Source organism: Cucurbita maxima, unplaced genomic scaffold (assembly GCF_002738345.1).
Source record: "Cucurbita maxima cultivar Rimu unplaced genomic scaffold, Cmax_1.0 Cma_Scf00006, whole genome shotgun sequence".
In the NCBI taxonomy this organism is placed as follows: Eukaryota; Viridiplantae; Streptophyta; class Magnoliopsida; order Cucurbitales; family Cucurbitaceae; genus Cucurbita; species Cucurbita maxima.
This window is the reverse complement of record NW_019272022.1, coordinates 901,643-921,698: the sequence shown is the minus strand read 5'-3', so window position 1 is coordinate 921,698 and position 20,056 is coordinate 901,643. Positions and strand designations below refer to the sequence as shown.

Here is a 20,056-nt window from a genome sequence, read left to right as displayed (position 1 = left end):
TAGGGTCATGATTCCTAACGTGATATTAGAGTCATGCCCTAAACTTAGCCATGACAATAGAATCCTCAAATATCGAACAAAGAATTGTGAGCCTCGAAAGTGTAGTCAAGGGTGACTAAAGTGTCTAACAAATAATGTACTTTGCGTCAACTAGACTTTTTTTACTTTTGGGATTTTTTTTTTCTTTCTCTTCACAATTGCATCTCTCGATTCTCTTTAATAACTCTACTCTTTTACTACTTTGATCGAGTGCTCTTCATCCTCGTAGTCACTTCCATACCGTTCTTGATCACTTATTTTCAATCGAAGTCAACCATTACACTTGATTGTCTCAATGATGGTAACTACTTGAATTAGTGCTACAAATCTCTTGGTATATGAACCCGAAAAATAGTATGGTAACTTGAGGGGAGAGTTTCTTTTTATTAAGATGATTTTCAATTTTCTCTCTAAATAAAAATATAAAATTGATGGCTATTTAAAGAGATAAAAAGGCTATACATTATTTCTTCTAAAAATGCTCCAACATTAATAACTTCTTATAGAAATGTCCTACCATTCATAACTTCTCTTAAAAATACTACATGGTTAATAACTTCTCCTAGCCATACTCAACAATTAATAACTTCAAGTAAAAAATGCTCAACAATTAATAGATCGTCCAAATACTAAATCACTCATAAGTCAAACTTATTGACTCATATTCTCACCTATGAGCTTGACTAAATGTATGCATGTGCTTTGTGGTGCAAACGAACTCCACAACATTTTGTGGTTTCTCGACACACTCACATATAAAGTGGAAACGAGTGTCAATGTAACGACCCGGGAAAAAGAAAAAGAAAAAAAAAGAAAAAAAAGAACAATAAAAATAAAAAGAAGAAAAAAAAAACTCAGTCGCCGAGTTTCGCGGACCCCACGCGAAACGATAGCCACACCTCGCTCAGCCTTCAGCCCACGACTCCCAGAATTGATCAGAATACCTGCAAACAGAGAAAAGAACGAAAATACGAGAGAGAGAGAGAGAGAGAGAGAGAGAGAGATTTTGGATAACGTCGCGAGTTTTCAATTCCTCCGACAAGCCCTAAACCACCCTAAAATCGACGCCAAATGCTTAGTTACCACCACAAGAAGGATCCCTAACGAAAGCACAATAACTCAGGGTACGTTTGTTCCTTTTCGTAAGCGTCGTCGTCGGAAATCGAGGTTGAAAAATTGGATTTTCCTAAACGTTCTTAGATTTGTGGTTTTAGGAAATTTTGAGCCATTAAACTTCGAGGAAGGAAAGAAGGACGACAAACTAGGAGGAAAAGGAAGAAAGAGAACCGAAATCGGCAACGGAAACACCGCGGGAAGGAGAGAGAAAATGTGCTAGAAAATCGACCAAAGCCGGGTAAGGAAGACGAGATCTACGGATCCGAGTCAACCCGAACCCAAAACCCGATAGATCAGCCCGACTTCTTTCCCATCAGCCTCTACCTTCGACCTAGCTCAACTAGGGCGGCCCAAACCTCTATCCAACCTAGAAGCCACGGTTCAGCTATACCGACCCAAGACCAGACCCATGGTCCAATCGAACCGACCTGCAACCCAAATGCTCGTGGCCTAATCTAGTAAACCGAGGGCCAACAAACAGCTTGGCCTAGTAGCCTTCTATAGTAGTCGGCCCGAACTAGAGTGCGACACGCACCTCGACCCTACGCTCATCGCACGACGTGGCACGCTCTGCTTCTACCACTTGGCACACAACGCCGCAAGCGATCCCTTGGCTCGACTCGGTGCAAACAACTTGGCACCTCCCAGCAACGGTTTGGCTCGGCTCCCCTGTTTTCAGCCCAGTTTCCACTATTTCGACCCTTCCGGACCTATTTTCGGCCCCGATTAAGGTATCTGAGGCCGTTTTAGAGCCGTATTTCACATTTATTAAATTATTGGTAAATTAATTGTGAAATACTAATGGAAGGTGGCAAACGGTGTGATAGGAAATAAACCCCAACAATGTAGGAAGCAGCTCTCACGAAACGGGAGCTTGCGTTTAGCTAATTAGGAAGTACTTCGGCCAAGGCCAACCAAGTAAGTGGCTTTAGTATAGGATAGGCTAAAGATTGTTTGAATTATGATGATGTATGAGTATGATGTTGTGCTGTGATGTATGTTAAATGTATGTTATTTATGTTTCGATGCATGACTTACATGTTATACTTGATGCACTTCATGGCTCCTATGATGAGTATGATGCATGCATGACAATGTTATTAACATGATAATGTTTTCCATGGGGATTCACACTCGCACGTGTGAGTCGTGTGTAGGGAAGTACTACACATCCAATTTGTCTGAGACTGCCACCCTTAAGATGATTAGAGATAGGTTCTTAATTCATGATTGCATGTGTTTGCATTTGCATGGCCCCTATAATGGGGTCACTTATTGAGTATTTCTCTGAAATACTTAGGCCGTGTGCCATATTGTTTTTCAGGTAAAGGCAAGGCGCCCATGTACGGTTGACGGCAACATCATGATCAGAGACTGTGGCGCGTGCATAGGATAGTTGCATATTTAAAATTCCTAGTCTTGGTCAGGATAGGGTGTTTACATTTCTTTATTTAAATTATTTAATTTGCAATTGTTATCTTATTTTGAACTCCTGTATGATGTTTGAAACACGCAAGTCCGGCAGTGTTTTCTAATGTTTTAACGTATTTTGAAGTTTTAAATTTTTCTGCTAATAAAGATAAGCATTCTTAGAGTTATATTCTACATTAGAGATGAGCATGAGACATTAGTAGCGACTCTGAGTATGTGGAAATTTAGGGTCGTTATAGTCAATATGTTTGTTGCATCCATGAAATACCAAATTCTTTATTGATGTAGTTGCAAATATGATGTCAAGAATTACCTGCTTTAGCTCACTTCTGGTCACCTTGTTCAATAAGTTTCTCAATATCACTTCCCAAATTTTGAGTCTTTAGGAAGCGAGGTTGAGACGGATAAACTACGCAAAGAAAACATGTATGATTTGAAACAATGAAAAATCTAATAAATTTTGAACAATTTAAAATCAATACTAGACATATTAAAACTAACGTAAAAATTTATAAGTACATATGTATTATGTTGTTTACAAAGAAGGAAATGGGTTCAGGATACAAAAATACATGGTATGAACTCTATAGAATGTAGACATAATAGATTTCTCGAGTTGATACCCCTCTATGGTTGCAAGATATCACAATCGCACTTTTGATGGTAGCGGACTTGCGATTGTGCGGCACTCACTTCCCAGTAGCAAGTGAGTTAAGTCAATTCGTTCTTGCGTCGCCTATGGCCAAGCAACGTATGCTCGAGTCTCTGGCCCCAGTTCAAGAAGAAAGTTTTAGAAAACGTGGGCAGAGAGAGATCTTGAAAGAGAGTTTTGAAAATAAAATATGAGAGATTGAAATTGGTGTTATATAGGATGCAAGCAAAAAAGCAACAACAACGACTTACAATATATAACTATCGGGTAGGGAGAAGTTGACAACTAGACATACCCCCTACAGTACATTTTGAGGCGATTCAGGTCTGACAGGCCTAGATATGATTTCGCCGAAACATCATACTTCCTAGAAATACAAAATTAAAGCATTACAACATGGAAAAACATAAAGGGTTTGGCTTGACATGAGCATGCGGTCATGGGAAACACGTCGTGGACGAGCATGACCGTGACATCCTCCCCCATCTAATTGGTTGACGTCCGTATCAACTAACTATTTTCAAACTTGGTGATGTGGGTTGCGGCGGAGTCCAGATCTTCGGCGCGTTCCCAGCTTGTTTCTTTCGTAGGGAGGTTCTTCCACTTGACAAGGAATTCACGAATCCTCCCTACATGTCTTCCTACCTTCCTAACCATGTCGGCCTGGATTACCTCGACTTCTTTGATGTCTTTTATTTTCAAATCGATGCCCGATCTGGTATTTGTATTTCGCTAATCGTCGTTTGGATCTGGGTGTTAGGGCTTCAGGTTACTCACATGAATTACTGGGTGGATTTTCATCCATGTGGGCAACACAACTTTGTAAGAAGTAGCCACAATCTTTTTTAGAACTTCAACTAGGCCTTCATATTTTCGAACAAGTTTTTGGTCCTTTCGACTGCGGAATCTGATCTGTTTTGGCCTCAACTTGATGAGGACTTGGTCTCCTGCTCGAAATTGGAGGGGGCGGCGATTCTTGTCCGCCCACTTCTTCATGTGTTTGAAAGCTTTTTCCAAATACACTCGAGCTATATCTGTTGTCTGCTTCCATTCTTTGGTGAAAACCTGAGCTTGGGGTTTTTTCATGCATAAGAATGATCAATAATATGGGGCAAGGTCAGATGTCGCCTACTTACAATTTCGAAGGGGCTCATTCCCATAGATGAATTCGTTTGACAATTGAAATAGAATTGAACAACATCTAGTAGTTGTACCAGTTCTTCTGACGAGCGTCGATGAAGTGATGTAAGTATTCTTCGAGCAAGCAGTTGAACCATTTTGTCTATCCATTGATTTGGGGATGGTAGCTCGAGAAGATGTTTAAAGTCGTTCCCAAAAAGGCGACTAACTCAGTCCAGAATGTGCCAATGAATCTACCATCCATATCGCTGACGATGATCGACAGAATGCCCCATATCTTCACAATGTGTTTGAAAAATAGTTGGGCTGTTAGTTCGACCGAGAATATTTTAGGGGTGGGATTGAACATTGCATACTTCGAGAATCGGTCTATGATAACCAAGATGGCTTCATACTCACCGATTTTTGGGAGGTGTGTTATGAAGTCAAGAGACACACTTTCCCAAGGCCTTGTTGGCACTGGTAGACGTTTCAAAAGTCCCGAGACTTTGGCTTTCTCGACTTTATCCTGTTGGCAGATGGGGCACGTCTTGGTGTACTGTATTATGTTGTCATGTATATTTGGCCAAAAAGACCCCTAGGTCTTCGGCCCATAAAGTATCATGACATTCTTGGATGAGCTTCTTCCTTAGTTCTCCTATTCTTGGGACACATAGTTTGTTTCTTTTTGTCATTAGAAGGTCTCTCTCGACCCAAAATTGTCGTGTCTTCCCAGCTTTAGTTAATTCAACGACGACTTTGGCCAACGGGTCTCTATGTAAATGTTCTTTGATTATGTCACACATCGACTCATCGATCTTACTTGAGTGAATATGGGCTAACATGCATAGGGCTGCATGTTCGCTCTTCTGACTCAACGCGTCGGCTGCTTAGTTACTCTTTCCTATCTTGTGTTCAAATTTGAAGTCGAATTCAGCCAACGACTCTTGCCACCGAGCTTGTTTTGCTGTCAACTTCAGTTGATTAAAGAAGTGACAAATGACATTATTATTTGTCTTCACCATGAATTGTGATCCCTAAAGGTACTATCTCCAGACTCGCTGGCAATGGACCACCGCTAGCATTTCTTTTTTAGAGACAGTGTACCTCCTTTCTACATCATTGAACTTTGGACTTTCGTAAGCGATGGGGTGACCTTCTTAGATAAGGACACCACCTAGGGCAAAGTCGGAAGCATCTGTCTCTATTTCAAATGGCTTAGAAACATCCACCAACCTAAGGACAAGACCCCTCGTCATGGCTGTCTTTAGATCTTCGAAGGCCATTTGACATTCATTTGACCACAACCAAAGGTGGTCTTTCTTCAGGAGTTCTATTGCTGGGGCAGCTCGTCGTGAAAACCCTTCGACGAACCGCCTATAATAGTTTGCCAATTCCAATAAGGATCGTACATCAGATATGAAGTAAGAGTTTTCCAATCTTGGATAGTTTTTATCTTGTCACTATCCATACTGATCTGCCCACATCTGATAACATGTCCAAGGAAGTTGATGCACGTATGTGCGAAGTTAACAACAACGACTTACAATATAAAACTATCAGGTAGGGGGAAGTTGACAACTAGTCATATCTCCCTATAGTATATTTTGAGGAGATTCATGTCTGGCAGACCTAGACATGATTTCGCCGAAACGTCATACTCTTTAGAAATACAATAGTAAAGCATTACAACATGGAAAAACATAAAGGGTTCGGCTTGGCATGGGCATGCGGCCATGGGAAATACGCCCTAAACGAGTATGACTGTGATACAAAGCACCTAAGCACCCCTCACCTCATTCACACAACACTATTTATATGAAAAATAAATGTAGGGGTGAGTATAAAATTATACCTAGTAAGAAACCTACTTATAGGCTCTTATCGCATCCTGAACTTAGTAGAGTACCATGGGTTATTCTTTTGACTCTAGGTATATGACTCTGGTCACTCACAGACTTATATAGCTAGCTTAACCTATGCATTGGTCAACCAGGTGGTGATAGTATGGTGGTGCTAGCCTGCTCGTCATTTGTAGGAGGTTAGTTGGTGAACTCATCCCACAAGAACATATAGTCATCCAAAGTCGGGGGAGTGACCCACCTATGCGTGCCAACTCCAATTTCTACCTACGTGATCCACATTCCTATTGGGTTTTATGACCTAAAACTTATAGTTTGTAAACAAAAACATATTCTATTTTCAATAAAGTTATTATTGTTGTTTATTCAGTAAAGATTGTTATTGAATAAAGTGAACTTTACGATCATTAATCTAGATCCAATAAACTAAGAACACTCTGACTATAGTATGATTACTTGAACTATATGTAGAGACATAAGAGTTGATCAAGTTCAAGTATATAGTCAAAATGATCTATAGTACAAGGATAAGGCTGAGTACCTTATTCTAGGGACACTATGGATGCGACCCACTTTTGTATATGAAATAAACAATGTGATCACTAAAATTGTACATGTGGAGACATGTGAGTGGGGGCGTCCTATGCAATGAGTATTGCATATGATCGGACCATGAAAAAAATCACTCTCACTTTATAATGTCGTTTATTGTTGAGACTGATTTTCTTTTCATTCGATGACCTAGGTAACTTGATCTTAATCCTGAGCTAACGATGAACTCTTGTTTATTCGGAATTATCCTTAGATTTGCATGGGTGAGAGTGGCTCAAGTTCGCCGACTCAATAGACCTCCCATTTCAGGGGTAAGACTAGGTAAATGGCTGGGGACGTGGGGTGTAAGATGGAATTCACTCCTACCCACTTTTAGGGATAGAAGAGAGGTAGTTCCCTTAAGTACTGACCCTAGGTCTTGAACAAGGGGCCCCACCCTCTCATTGGCACGAGAGGGATTCGGTTTACTAGTTGGACCACAAACCAATTGTTCATTAGAAGATCAGTGAGACATAAGGAACAAAAAGTAACTTCAGGGGTAAAACGGTAAATTGACCCAGCTTTAGTTACGAACAACCTGTGAAGGGTCGACTTACTAATCATGGTTATATCAAATGGACAGAAATATATCTATAGTGAGGGGAGTGCAACTACTAGGCTATAGTGGAATGTCCTAGTAGTTAATGAATGTTGGTTAACAAGGTTAATGAGTTTAACCGGTTAATCTTGGATCGTTGGAGCCCATGATCTATAGGTCCATTAGGTCCCTCTGTTAGCTCATATCGGACTAAACCATAGAACAGTGTCTAGTGAGTTCGAAGTGTTCGAATTCAAATTAGAGAAAATGCGCTACACATATATGCGATATATTTAACCGCATTTTTGTTTCATTTACGAATTAAACAAAAAGAGAGAATCTGAGAGATATTTAAATAAAATTTAAATATCTTAATCAAATATGTGTCGGAATTAATTGGGATTGACATTTGAATTAATATTAAATATTAATTAAATAGTTTAATTAATCCTTTAATATTACTTTAATTTGGAATTAATAATTCAAATTGATTGTTGAATCAAAAGGAAGAAAGTCAAAATGTTAGAGTTCATTTAATGGAAAAATCCATGTTAGTGGAATTTTGAGGTATCAAAATTTGGTTTAACCAAACTTGCATGCTTGCCCAATAAACCTCACAAATTTGAGTGTCAAAATTTGGTTAACTCAAGCATGCATGCTTGTCACATAATCCCAAACATTTGAGTTTAGGGTTTAGAGTGTCAAAATTTGGTTGATTCAAGCATGCATGCTTGCCACATAATCTCAAACATTTTGAGTGTTAAAATTTGGTGATCTCAAATTTGCATGAACATGCAAACATGACTCTATAAATAGAGTGATCATAATACATGAAAGGTCTTCTTCTTGAGAAAAACCTCTCACAAACACTCTCTTCATATATACAAAATCCCTCCCAAGTTTAAGTCACTCACTTGATTCCACAATCCCGTTCTAAGGTCGGAGGATAGTGGAGAAGACACTAGTGGTCGTTCGAAACCGGTTCGTGAAGAAAAAGGAATTTGAACTACAAAATGTTAGTATTCAAACTCATTAAGTTTTAATACTTATGGACATGCTAGTTATTTACTATAATTGATGTTTTAGAAGTGCCTAAGATCCAAATTGCTTCCGCATGTGTTATATTAACACCATCCCCCCCCCAAGAAGAATCAGTTGTGCAAGGTAGTCCAACTAAACAGTCAAGTCATACATCCCTAACTGACGCTATGTCTGGCTCAACGATACTATAACTGGAGTGAAAAGAGGCTAGTTCAGATGGGAGCACTAGAGACTAGCCATGCAAATCGTCCCTCACGACTCTAAGGTGCTCGAACTACTAGAGGTAATTTGTCCTAGGTCATAGTTTAGACAAAGTGACTCTAGCGCTCTAATCTTATTATGTTACTACTACTTACACTCTACAGGGAGATCATACATTCAATCACCTGAGGTTAATGTATATTAAATCATGCCTATAGTCACACATGCTCAATTGAGCGATAACATCAATCAAACACCTGTTTCGTAAATAACAAAATTCTCATCCTTCTTTCTAGCATAATCATGTACAAAACTGTAGTGAAACAATCAGTAACTAAACACAAGTTTAATCGATCACTTTAAGCTTTATACTAGCATGCATGCATATCCAAGCGGTGCCTATAAGTATTACTTACCTAGTTTCTATGTGGTTACTTACTTGATTACCACGTACCTTCCCTAATTTATTTTTCTGCTTGTAGGATGCTCCAAATATCTTGAAAACCCATTAGTAGATCTTAGCTCCAATAGAATTAAGGTAAGTTGTGATGTCCCATATTGGTTGGGAAGGAGAACAAATCACCATTTATAAGGGTGTGGAAACCTTCCCCTAGCAAACACGTTTTAAAGCCTTGAGAGGAAGCCTGAAAGGGAAACCCCAAATAAGACAATATCTGCTAGCGGTGGATATGAGTCATTACAAATGGTATCAGAGACACGAGGCGGCGTGCAGTAAGGACGCTGGGCCCCAAAGGAGGGTGGATTTGGGGGCGGTCCCACATCGATTGGAGGAAGGAAAGAGTACATAAGATTGAAATTGGGGTGAAAAACAATAAAAGAGAGATCAAACGTAGTGAAAAGGGCCACATACATGCTTCCCACACACGCTCACATGCTACAAAAGGATACCATGTGTGTCGTGTTGTGCAGTTGCATGTCGCAGAAATCAATTCAAGTCAGCCGGAGGGATGTAGGTCATGATTTATGGGTTAGTTTCAAAGGCGTGGATCAGATGCGGTTAGACGTGGGTTGAATTGTCCGATTCACTAGCGACGCATGTCCCTCTAGTAAGTCGATGCACTACTTCGTCCAATTTCTAACACATATCGACGACATACACAGATGCGCTATCTGGCCAAATGGTCGATATGCGTCCCTCAATTCCTTCAACGTGTGTGATTAACTTAGGATAGAATCACTCAACTATATTTGAAAGGACAATATAGTTTCAGAAAGTCGTAACTAATAGAATAGGATCACTCATGAATCTGTGGATGGTCATTAGGTATAAAAATTCAGAATTATTCGAACCGGAGGTGAGCTTACTACTAGTAGAACAAAAGGCTGAGGGGGCTAACTGATGATGGATTTTCGGGTGACCACATGGTTTACGTGTTTAAACTTTGAGCCAATCAATAATTCTATGGAAAGTATAGTTTCAAAAAGTCCTATGAGTGAGTTGAAAATATAAAATATACCAAGATTTAAGCCAGGCCCAGGCCCAGGCCCGTGGTTTCGTATCTCGAGTCCCTTCCGGCCATTGAATGGCAGCAATGTAAATTCAAAATAATCATCGGGGTAAAATAGTAAAATAAGTAATGCAAATTAGGGCTTCTCCTTCGACGCCTATATAACCATGAGAGCCGCTTCCATTATCAATTGAATCGCCAAGAGACAACTTCTTCGTCGAAGAGTTCGTTTGTTTCTCTACCGTAGGTTTTATTTTGACTTTTAAATTTTGAATTAGAAAAATGCGAAAAGTTGCGGCAGTGATGAGGATCTGAGATTGTCATGCACCACTCTGATGATGCTTGCATCAATATGTGCTGATAAGTTTCTCAATACCCATTGAATCTGAGCTTCTTCTTTCTCAATTTCTCTCCGATCCTCTCTTTCTCTGTGTTTCTATCTGTTTGTTCTCGTGGTTTTCAGGTTATCGAGTCGAACATTTGAAGTTTTAGATTCTAATTCTGATTTTGATTTTGTATTTGTTGGAGATGAAATTAAGGAACCAAATGATGGGCGTCTTCTTAGGAAGGCGCAACCATGATGCGGACCGTACAGCGTTTAGCTACTGGGGATTAATTTTGGTCTCTGATGGTTCCTTCTTTTATTTATTTATTTATTTATTATTATTATTATTATTATTTTTTTGTGGGATTTGAGTCCTCGGCCCTTTGAATGGATATGCCGCACTCGACTTAGCTGAAAATGGTACTCTGATGGTTCCTTATTCGTCACTTCTCCACATGATTTTCGATTTTCATGTTTTTCAGCATGATGCATGCTATTGTGTTACATTCGAAGTGATTTTGAATGGTTAAAATTACTTTCATTTACGAAATCTCACTAAGTTCAAAGTTATTCTAATGTTTCTGTCTACGTATTTTTTAATGTTAACGTATCATCGATTAGTTTGAATGGTAAATGCCCATTGTTTTCGTATCGTTCTCAAACATGTGTTTGTTTCTATCAACTATTGAATCTATCTGCTTAAATGATTTTAATCGTTAATTGTTTAGATGCATTAAAATGATTTTCTAATCGCAACTTTCCTATCAGTCTTTTGTGGAATTTCAGATCTCAAATGTAATTGTGAGAAGATAGTAGCCTTGGTGGGGGATGTCATTGCAGGCGTCTAATTGTTGTAATTCAAAAACCCTCTTGTTTACCAGATAGCAGGTTTATAATTGTTCTGTGTTAAATTCTCAAATAGTAGTGATTACTCTGTTTTGAGAATTTTAAAATATCAACACCCTCGAAGGGGAGGGTTCCTAGGAAACATACTACCGATTTACCCTTTCAAGAACTCCACCTCCACCTCCACCTCATGTCATATCATAGAAGAAACACTAATGTATTTGCTGGCGCTCGATGTAATCAAATATTGGTTGATGGGCAGACCAAAAGGTTCAAATAGATTTTTCTGGATCTGTTGTCAGCTTTCACATTGGATTGTACAGGCAACAGATGAGAGATGATTTTTGCATATAACAATACTTTCCAGACAATCTGACATCGTTCCAGTAACAAGCTATGTACACGAGTTCATCCATCAGTTATGCTAATATGAGATTGAGGATTAAGTTTTTTAACGCTCATTTACCAAGGGTCAGATTAAGGCTAGCAACATTGTTACCACTGATGTATATTACGTGATTGAAATCATATTTTATGCCTATATATTCACGATTTTTATTAAGTAAATTATATCATTTTCATACTACCATGGGTCAGTAGTAACATTGATTGTTTTCCTAGTAGCAAGTAAGACATGTTTGAGCATTATGCTACGTATTTTAATTGTTTATTATTTTTTTTAATTTCCCTTGTAATTCATTCCAAATATAGTCATTTTGTCACAAAAATTCCTCTTAATTGGACCTATATTTTCAGGTTTGCTTTCTAATCTAACCCAATTTTCAGGTTTCTCCTTTTGATTGAAACTCGGGGGAAGATAAGCTTCAATCTTATGAGCATACCCCAACCCTTGCCTCCAATCGCTAGAAGAAAGTGTGAACTCCCGCGAATCTCAAAATTTTCAGTCGATGTGTTTCATGTCTGCTACAGCATGCGTGACTTTGAATGAAGACTCAAGACTAATCAAAACTTGCTAATTAGATTCTACAATTTGATTCTACAATGTGAAGTCCCTTTCATTGGTTGTAGCATTTATTTACTACATTATGGTTGATGTTTGTGTAAAGGACATGTCATTATTTAGTTAATGAGGTTAAATAGTGAGAGCAGATCCAATCATAAATACAAAAATTATCATCTATACACCAAACAAAATTTTACATTCATAATTATTCCATGCCTGTAAACTCAAGTTCCAACAACATAGTAATAGAATGATAGCAGTGCATTTGTAAATACTAAATCCTACATAATCTTCTCCAACAAATTCACGTTTTCATCTCTTTATATCAAGCCATCCATTAGAATAGCACCTTGTGTTGTGCTGTGTTTTGTTCACATTAAGAATGTTAGATCTAACCTGGTTGTTTAGGCAAAACCATTGGTCCACAGTATAACACTACTCCGTCCTACTGAAATCATGCCGATACACCTCATACAGTCCACGGCAGGGATCCCGGATAAGGAGCTGCTCTACAATATTTGAAAAGGCCAGCAATCTCGGGACACCCGTTTGGATAAGGTATCGACCGATGAAAAGGGTCTCTTCCAAGCTTTTTGCGGTAGAGGGCACCTTGGCATCCGAAGGGATCGTCTTGGAACTGAGCTCGTACCAATGCTTCGCCTTTTAGAGCAGCTTCTTTCAATGTCATTGAAGCTGGTGTGCCAGCGTAGAAGAACCTTGATTTCGGAAAGTTAATGGCCGACCTATGCAAATTTGCAAATCTCTTCTCTTTAAAATCGTAGCTTACCACCTGATAATTCAAATATAATTAGTACCACTTCCAATAATTGCTTCACAATACAACACAAATTGACCAACACACCCCTTATCCTCCTAACAAATTAACATAGAAAACCAACTACACAAGAGAAGGAGAAGCCTTTCCCTTTATGTCTCAAACATTCATGTACATATTTCTACTCTTTAAAACGTTCTTCAACTAAAATGACTTACGGTAATGTTCTGAGGGTATTTTCCAGTTAGCTCCCGGAACCGACAAACGCTGAATAGGAGATTCTCAAAGCTGTCCCTGGCATGCTCCTCTGTGAGTGCTCTTGACCTCACATTCTCCTTCTTCCCTAGAGAGATCACCACAATTTGTAAGATATTCATGTTATCATTACCATGATCAAATTACTATCTATAATAGCATACTTTCTATGATCTTTCCATGTAATTATAAGCTATTAAATGCTCATACTTAATGCATGAAACATACTTTGGAATGACTACAACTTGAATCAGCACTACAAATTAGATGGAATGTAGGCTGGGAGAATAAGCTTATGCAAATGCACAAGCACAAGATGTATGAATAGAAAATAGAAAATAACGTGGACTAGAAAATATTGTCTGCTTTGGTCTGATAGGGAGAGGTTTCTACACCCTTATAAAGAATGTTTCGTTCTCCTCTCTAACCGATGTGGGATCTCACAATCCACCCGCTTGGGGGCCCAACGTCCTTGCTGGCACACCGCTCGATGTCTGGTTTTGCTACCATTTATAACAGCCCAAGCCCACCGCTAGCAAATCGCTTTACCCATTATGTATCGCCTTTTGCCTCACGGTTTTAGAACATGTCTATTAGGGAGAGGTTCCAGACCGATTTCTCCTCTCCAACCAAGGTGGGATCTCACAAATAATTACAAAAGAGTAGCCATAAATACTAGCTAATGCAGACATACAAATCCATTTCATTTACTAGATTCAAATCAGAAGGCAGCACCAAATCTAAGTATCATTAACGATTTCTATAAAAAAATGAAAACTAGTTAAGATCAAGAATTATTATACCGAAAAGGTTTACTGTAAATCGATTAAATGAAGAGTACAACAAGACTTAGAAAGCCAGAAGAACAGAAATTCATGTACTTGATCATTCAGATAACCTATGAACGTGATATCAAGAGTTACGAAATGCAAGAAAATTTACCAAACCATTGTTGAGATTCAGCAACAGCCCAATAACTCTGTGCCTCACTTCGAGGACCAGCATTTTTTCTAGTCTCTCCACCACTAAACAGCAACAATGCAGCATCATCCCACGCTGCAGTCTCAATTCCCTCTTTAATATGTGAAATAAACGTAGCAGCTTGGCCTGGATGCTTCTGATACGACTCCAAAACCCATGATTCTTCCTTCTCAACCTTCTCACAGCTACTGCTTACATAAACCGAATGACCCGCAACCATTACAAGATTCTGAAGCTTCGGAAATGGGAATCCCTCCGAATTTACATTCGATTTCTCGTAATAATTGGTCATTCGATAGTGGTTTTCGTACACAGACAGGATTAACAAAAGTGTAACTCCAATTGACAAACAGATGAACAAAACTACAACTGGATGCAGCTTGTAATAGTAGTGGATCCGGTTACTAACAGATTTGAACATTCTAACGAGATAGATTGGGGAACTTTTGGTCTTTCGAATTCTTTTTAGGGTTCCTCCAGATTCTAAATCGAAATCGCCTCTTGTATATGCATTGAAGGGGTTGGGAGTGGAGGACCCATATGAAAAATTGCTCATGGTATCACAAATCTAGGCGATGGGTATCGAGACGGGAATGAATTGAACATACCCGAAAGGTGAAATGGAAAGTTGATGCTATTGGATGATTGATTCCTTAAACGATCATCAAATTCAATCAATTTTAGGATGAAAGGTGGAAGCAACTGACCAGATCTGCGTGCAAGAGAGTCAAACGATCCATCAAGAACAGATAAATACACTTCCAAGCTTTGAATAGGGAAGTCGAGCAGAGATCGAATGACGTATTACTCACAGCACGACACCTACGGTAGAGAAATTTCAAACACTGTGCTGCCCATTGGTATTTATAGGGATGATTATTCTCCAATTTCTTTTAGAAGCGAATGGAGTTCAAATCACAATACAATTTGAGACAACGAGCTCAAGGAGCCAAATCTAAATCTTGACTTTCGTCTGCTGTTCATTAGTTCTTTGAAGTAGTCGAATGGAAGACACAATCAAAACTCTACATTTAGGGATAAAATGATGATTTGAGTAAGATTCAATCATTTCTCACAACTAGTGATATTCATTTAATCCGCAATGTCGAGACCTTGTGAAATTCAAGACGGGATATCTTAAGATTTCTCAATGTTAAATAATTGGACTCGAGAGACGAAGATTATACTTTTGTCTTTGTCCCCACCCAATTTCCCAACTTGTCCTGCCCCTACTTCAAAGTAGAGACACACGTTGCGGGATAGCCCAACCTGATTCAAACTCGAGATCCGAAGTTCTGGTACCCAACCCAAATTGACGACTGACCTGTTGATCAATCCAACCTGACTCTACAACCTATATGAGTGCATCATGCATTGTTTAGGGAGCGTGACTCGAGCCTAGAGCACACATGAGATCACACATAAGACCTTATTCTGGCTCTTGAAAGTCGTGAGTAGTGTACGTGAGTCCCTTTTTTTTTATCCGTTTGGCCTCTATTGTCAGCTTTTTTTCCCGATTTTGATATTGAGCTTAATTTTGTTTGGTCTAAAGCCTACAGTAAATTTTTAGAAAATTTGGAGCCTCCTACTATCAGAAAAGTGAACTCGGGAAGTCACGCTACAACCACATAAGTAACCACACATGTCCTTAGAAGTAATACTTGTAGGTATCATTTAGTAACCCATGCATGGTAGTAAAACAAAACTCTAGGTTAATAGATTCAGTATGACCTAAGCCTAAGACAATCGGATAAGCATGAGAATAGTTACACTTGTTATTAGCATAACTGAATTATTTTTTGCATGATGTAATAGATTGTTTTTCCGCTGCTTGTACTTAATCGTGTTATATTGGAAAATAGGAATTTATCATGTGCTCCGGGTGCTTGGTGGATGTTATCATGTGTTGAGACGACTAGGTGTTCCAACCTTGTAAAATGGCCAAGGGTCTCCTAAATAGGGTCACTGAGCTATAAGCTCGTTCTTGAGGGGTGAATGAGACCACATAGGTTGACTCAGTAGCTAGGTAGCACATGAGGGGTTGCTCCCTCCAAATCTAGGTGACTTTATGGTTTTGTGGCAAGGTTTAGGGTTTAGACTAGCAAACACCATACTCTCCCACCAAAGCTTAATGAGGTAGCACCTCAACCCAAAATACTAGATATTCACCCCATAGCCAAACCAAACTATCTAAGTCAAAGAACGAAAAGGGTTGGACAACCATACAAACCTCTAGGGTTAACATTCATACTAGAGATTTGTTCATACTTCAGGCCTCCCAATGGCATAGATAGCCGAAGAGATAGGGCCATAACTGCCTAGAACCTAGAGAAAAGTTTGTGGATGCCTACTTGGTTAAAAATACAATAGGAGCTTGTAAGTGAGTTGCTTACTAAGTATTTTTATACTCGCCCCTTTCTATATTTTCTTTTTCAAGTGAAGGATGTCGTTGGTCGAGAGTGGGTGCTTGTGAGCTCTACAGCCACAGAGAAGAGTCGACATATCCATATGGGTTGTCATTGCATATGTTTTGTATCTGATCCCATTCCCTCTTTTGTCTGCATATCCATAAACATATCAGGTTTCATAAACGTTTTATATTGGTTTTAATAATGGTGTTTGAATAACTTTAAATCACGCGAAATTTTATTGTATTTTCATTGTTAACACTTATACATGTTTACTTTCTAAAGTTTAGAGAAAATTCCATGGTAATCCATAGACAAGGATGCAATGGAAGCCTACAATTAGGCTCATACTTAACACGTTGCTTATTGAATATTTTTATACTCACTTCATTCTTCATTTTTTTTTTTGTCAGGTGACTACTGACCACGAGTCAAGGTGGGGGTGTGCTCAGGAGTAATGGAGGAAGTAATCCCGAGGTGTCCATCCTGCCTATGTATTTTGAGACTTTTTTTAGAATATCGGCTAAAATCACCTCGCATAAATTATGTATGAAAGTTCTCTATTTATAATCAAATAACTTACCACGATATAAAAGTAGTAATAAATAGAAAGAATAATATATAGAAATATACCTATGGTATAAGATAAACCTCTCGTATTAAATATGATATATATATATATATCTGTATCCTATAATTATATATAAAAAATGATATAATTTAGAGTTAGATAAACAAATTATATAATAAATTATAATTTTTATTTTATTTAAAATTATATAACAAATTCATTCCAAAAGGTCTGGTTCGTAATTAGATTTCAATTTATTTTTAATTATAGTATTGCTCGTTTTAATTACCTAAATTTAAAATATTTTATTTTATTTGTCTTGTTTTATCTTTTTCATTACGGTTTAATATTCATAACCTGAACACCGTTAAAAGAGATACGCTCCGAACTTAACAGAGCTTGAAAGGGCCTGAGATGCAGCCGCACGTGGGCAACGATGGCTCAAATTCAACATATCTTAATCAATTTGAATCTTTAAATATATATTTATATTTTATTATATATATATATATATATATATATATATATATATGCATAAATTATTATTTTAATATGCAATATACAAATACAATAAATATAATTCTCTTTTATATTTAATATTAATTTGACTACTTCAAATTCAATATATATTTTTATTTTATATTTATTATATCTAATATATTTAATATTAATTTTAATCATTCAAATTAAATATATTTTATTTAAATATTTTAAAATGTTATTTTAACTAAATAGATCATTTTAATGTTACTAGGGTAATAGGGAGCCTTTATGGACTAATAACCTCCGATTATTCAAATTTAATTAATCAAATTTCATTCAGTAGGTTACTATAGATTTAAAGTTGCACTCTGATGCATTTTAAAACAATTGTGTCTATAGACATAATCATTACAACCAAGTCGATCATTTATGAGTTGTTCATAATTATTACTAGATCAAAAGTTTGTTTCACCCATGTAATCACTCTTTCATCTTGTGTATCCGTGTTTCTTTCATGACTAATTTGTTTATTATCCTCTTAGGCAAGTGAGAGAGCGAGGTTATATTGTTCTAAGTCTTGAAATCAAATACTTAAGAAACTCATCTTATTGTTGTTTTATGAGAATGAGTGAATCCTATCTGGTAAGGTTATGTTCCCGAATCTCTAATTTTTTGAAGTCTCAAAATAGTATGCATATTGAACCGACTATAAAAGTCATTCTCATTCATGCAAATCAAAAAAACAAATGACACAAGTGAGTTTATAACTCACTCAAGATTAAAACCATATTAACACCGTTAAATCTCCCCTTTTCTTTCAATCTTAATCTTGAATATTCACTTATACTTCACCTATTTTGAATATTCACTTAATTGACATATTTTTAATTTAAGTTTTAGTACCAAACACAATTTAAAAACAATGACAATATGGAATTTGATTTTTACGAGGCAATTAAGTGTATATTCAAAATAGGTGAAGTATCGACGTAAGTGAGAATGAATTTGAATGATGAAAACAAGAAAATTTGGAGCAAGATAGAACTTTGGCTAAGACCAACTAAGTAAGTGGTTTTACTATCGATTTGGTTAGAAATTGATGTTATATGATGACATGTGCTCTATGGTCTTGCACGTGTCATATGCTTGATATGTGTGAAATGTTTATGAAACGATATGGTTAAGATATGTTTTTATGAAACAACATGACTATGATATGTTTATGAAATGATAGGACTATGATACAATTATGAAACGTTATAACTATGATACAATTATGAAACGATATTACTATGAAATATTTATGAAACGATATGAATATGATATGTTTATGAAACAATATGACTAGGATATGTTTATGAATGATATGACTGTGACCTGTTCTTGAAATGGTAGGACTGTGATATGTTTACGAAATGATAAGTCGAAAATATGTTCATGATATAATGTGACTATGAGATGATACATGAATGTTATGATATGTATTATGATGTGATGTACTGATGACATGATAAATGTTATGGTGTATACATTTGGCGATATAGTACATGATGTTACATGATATGCTGATGATATGATATATGTATGATATGACACGATGCATGATATGATAAAATGTGTTGACATGATGCACAACCCTAAAATTTGTATGAAAAGTTATGATAATGATGAGATAGGATATGAACGAAAATGGAAGAGAGTTGTTTTACATGGTAATGAATGAAAATGTTACGATCTCATGCATCATTGTGTGTTCATGCATTGGGGAACACCCCTCATTACGATGACACAGACGCGTATGTTACGAGATAGAAAAATGATCATTATGTTTACCATAATGATGCTACAACCGTCATTATTCTTAATGGGTGTTCGACATCAATAACTACCAAGAATGCTCGCCCGACAAGAAAGGGGCCTAGGAGGTGCGTGAACCGACTGGTGGGTCCATACTCACATGTGTGGGCTATGTGTAGAACAGTAAATACACATCCAATTAGCCCGGTTAGGATAGTCGCCTAAGGAATATATACTGATATAATAGGTCCCACTTATGATCGTATGTGTTTGCATCTAATCCCAATAGTGGAGTCGCTAAGTGAGTATTTCTTAAAATGCTAAGCCATGTGCTAAGTAAAGGAAGACCTATATGATTGACGATGAGATCATAATTTGAAACCATGACACATATATAGAATATTTGTACTATTAGACTTAAGTTAGAATATGATGTTTTTAATTTTAACTTTTTATTTATTTCATTCCGTACTTTGTTGTGTCATTTTAAAAATATTTTTAAACACAGACAGTGTATGACGACGCTTATTTACTGGTCATGATAACCAATCCCCCGGAAGGAAAAAAAATAACATAAACAAATAGACTTAAG

General features: G+C 37.4%; 1 protein-coding gene and 1 non-coding gene across 2 annotated transcripts; one reads left to right on the top strand and one right to left on the bottom strand.

Moving 5' to 3' along the window:
- The first annotated feature begins 10,354 nt into the window (after positions 1-10,354).
- On the top strand, positions 10,355-10,452 carry LOC111481330. The gene has a single exon (XR_002718044.1). It is a non-coding gene; the product is annotated as a small nucleolar RNA Z221/R21b (small nucleolar RNA).
- Positions 10,453-12,349: 1,897 nt separating this feature from the next.
- On the bottom strand, positions 12,350-15,121 carry LOC111480621 (uncharacterized protein C57A10.07-like). Its single transcript, XM_023125764.1, has 3 exons — positions 14,167-15,121; positions 13,188-13,312; positions 12,350-12,984 (listed from the first exon to the last, which is right to left on the bottom strand). Exons 1-3 carry the CDS (start codon positions 14,759-14,761, stop codon positions 12,664-12,666), a joined length of 1,041 nt encoding a protein of 346 aa, XP_022981532.1. The 5' UTR covers positions 14,762-15,121; the 3' UTR covers positions 12,350-12,663.
- Between the last annotated feature and the right edge of the window lie 4,935 nt (positions 15,122-20,056).

Coding starts and splice junctions, on each gene's coding strand:
- LOC111480621 (XM_023125764.1), bottom strand. CDS start 14,761: ATGAGCAATTTTTCATATGGGTCCTCCACTCCCAACCCCTTCAATGCA. Junction 13,313..14,166: donor TGAATCTCAACAATGGTTTG/GTAAATTTTCTT, acceptor TGATCTCTCTAG/GGAAGAAGGAGAATGTGAGG. Junction 12,985..13,187: donor AATACCCTCAGAACATTACC/GTAAGTCATTTT, acceptor TTGAATTATCAG/GTGGTAAGCTACGATTTTAA.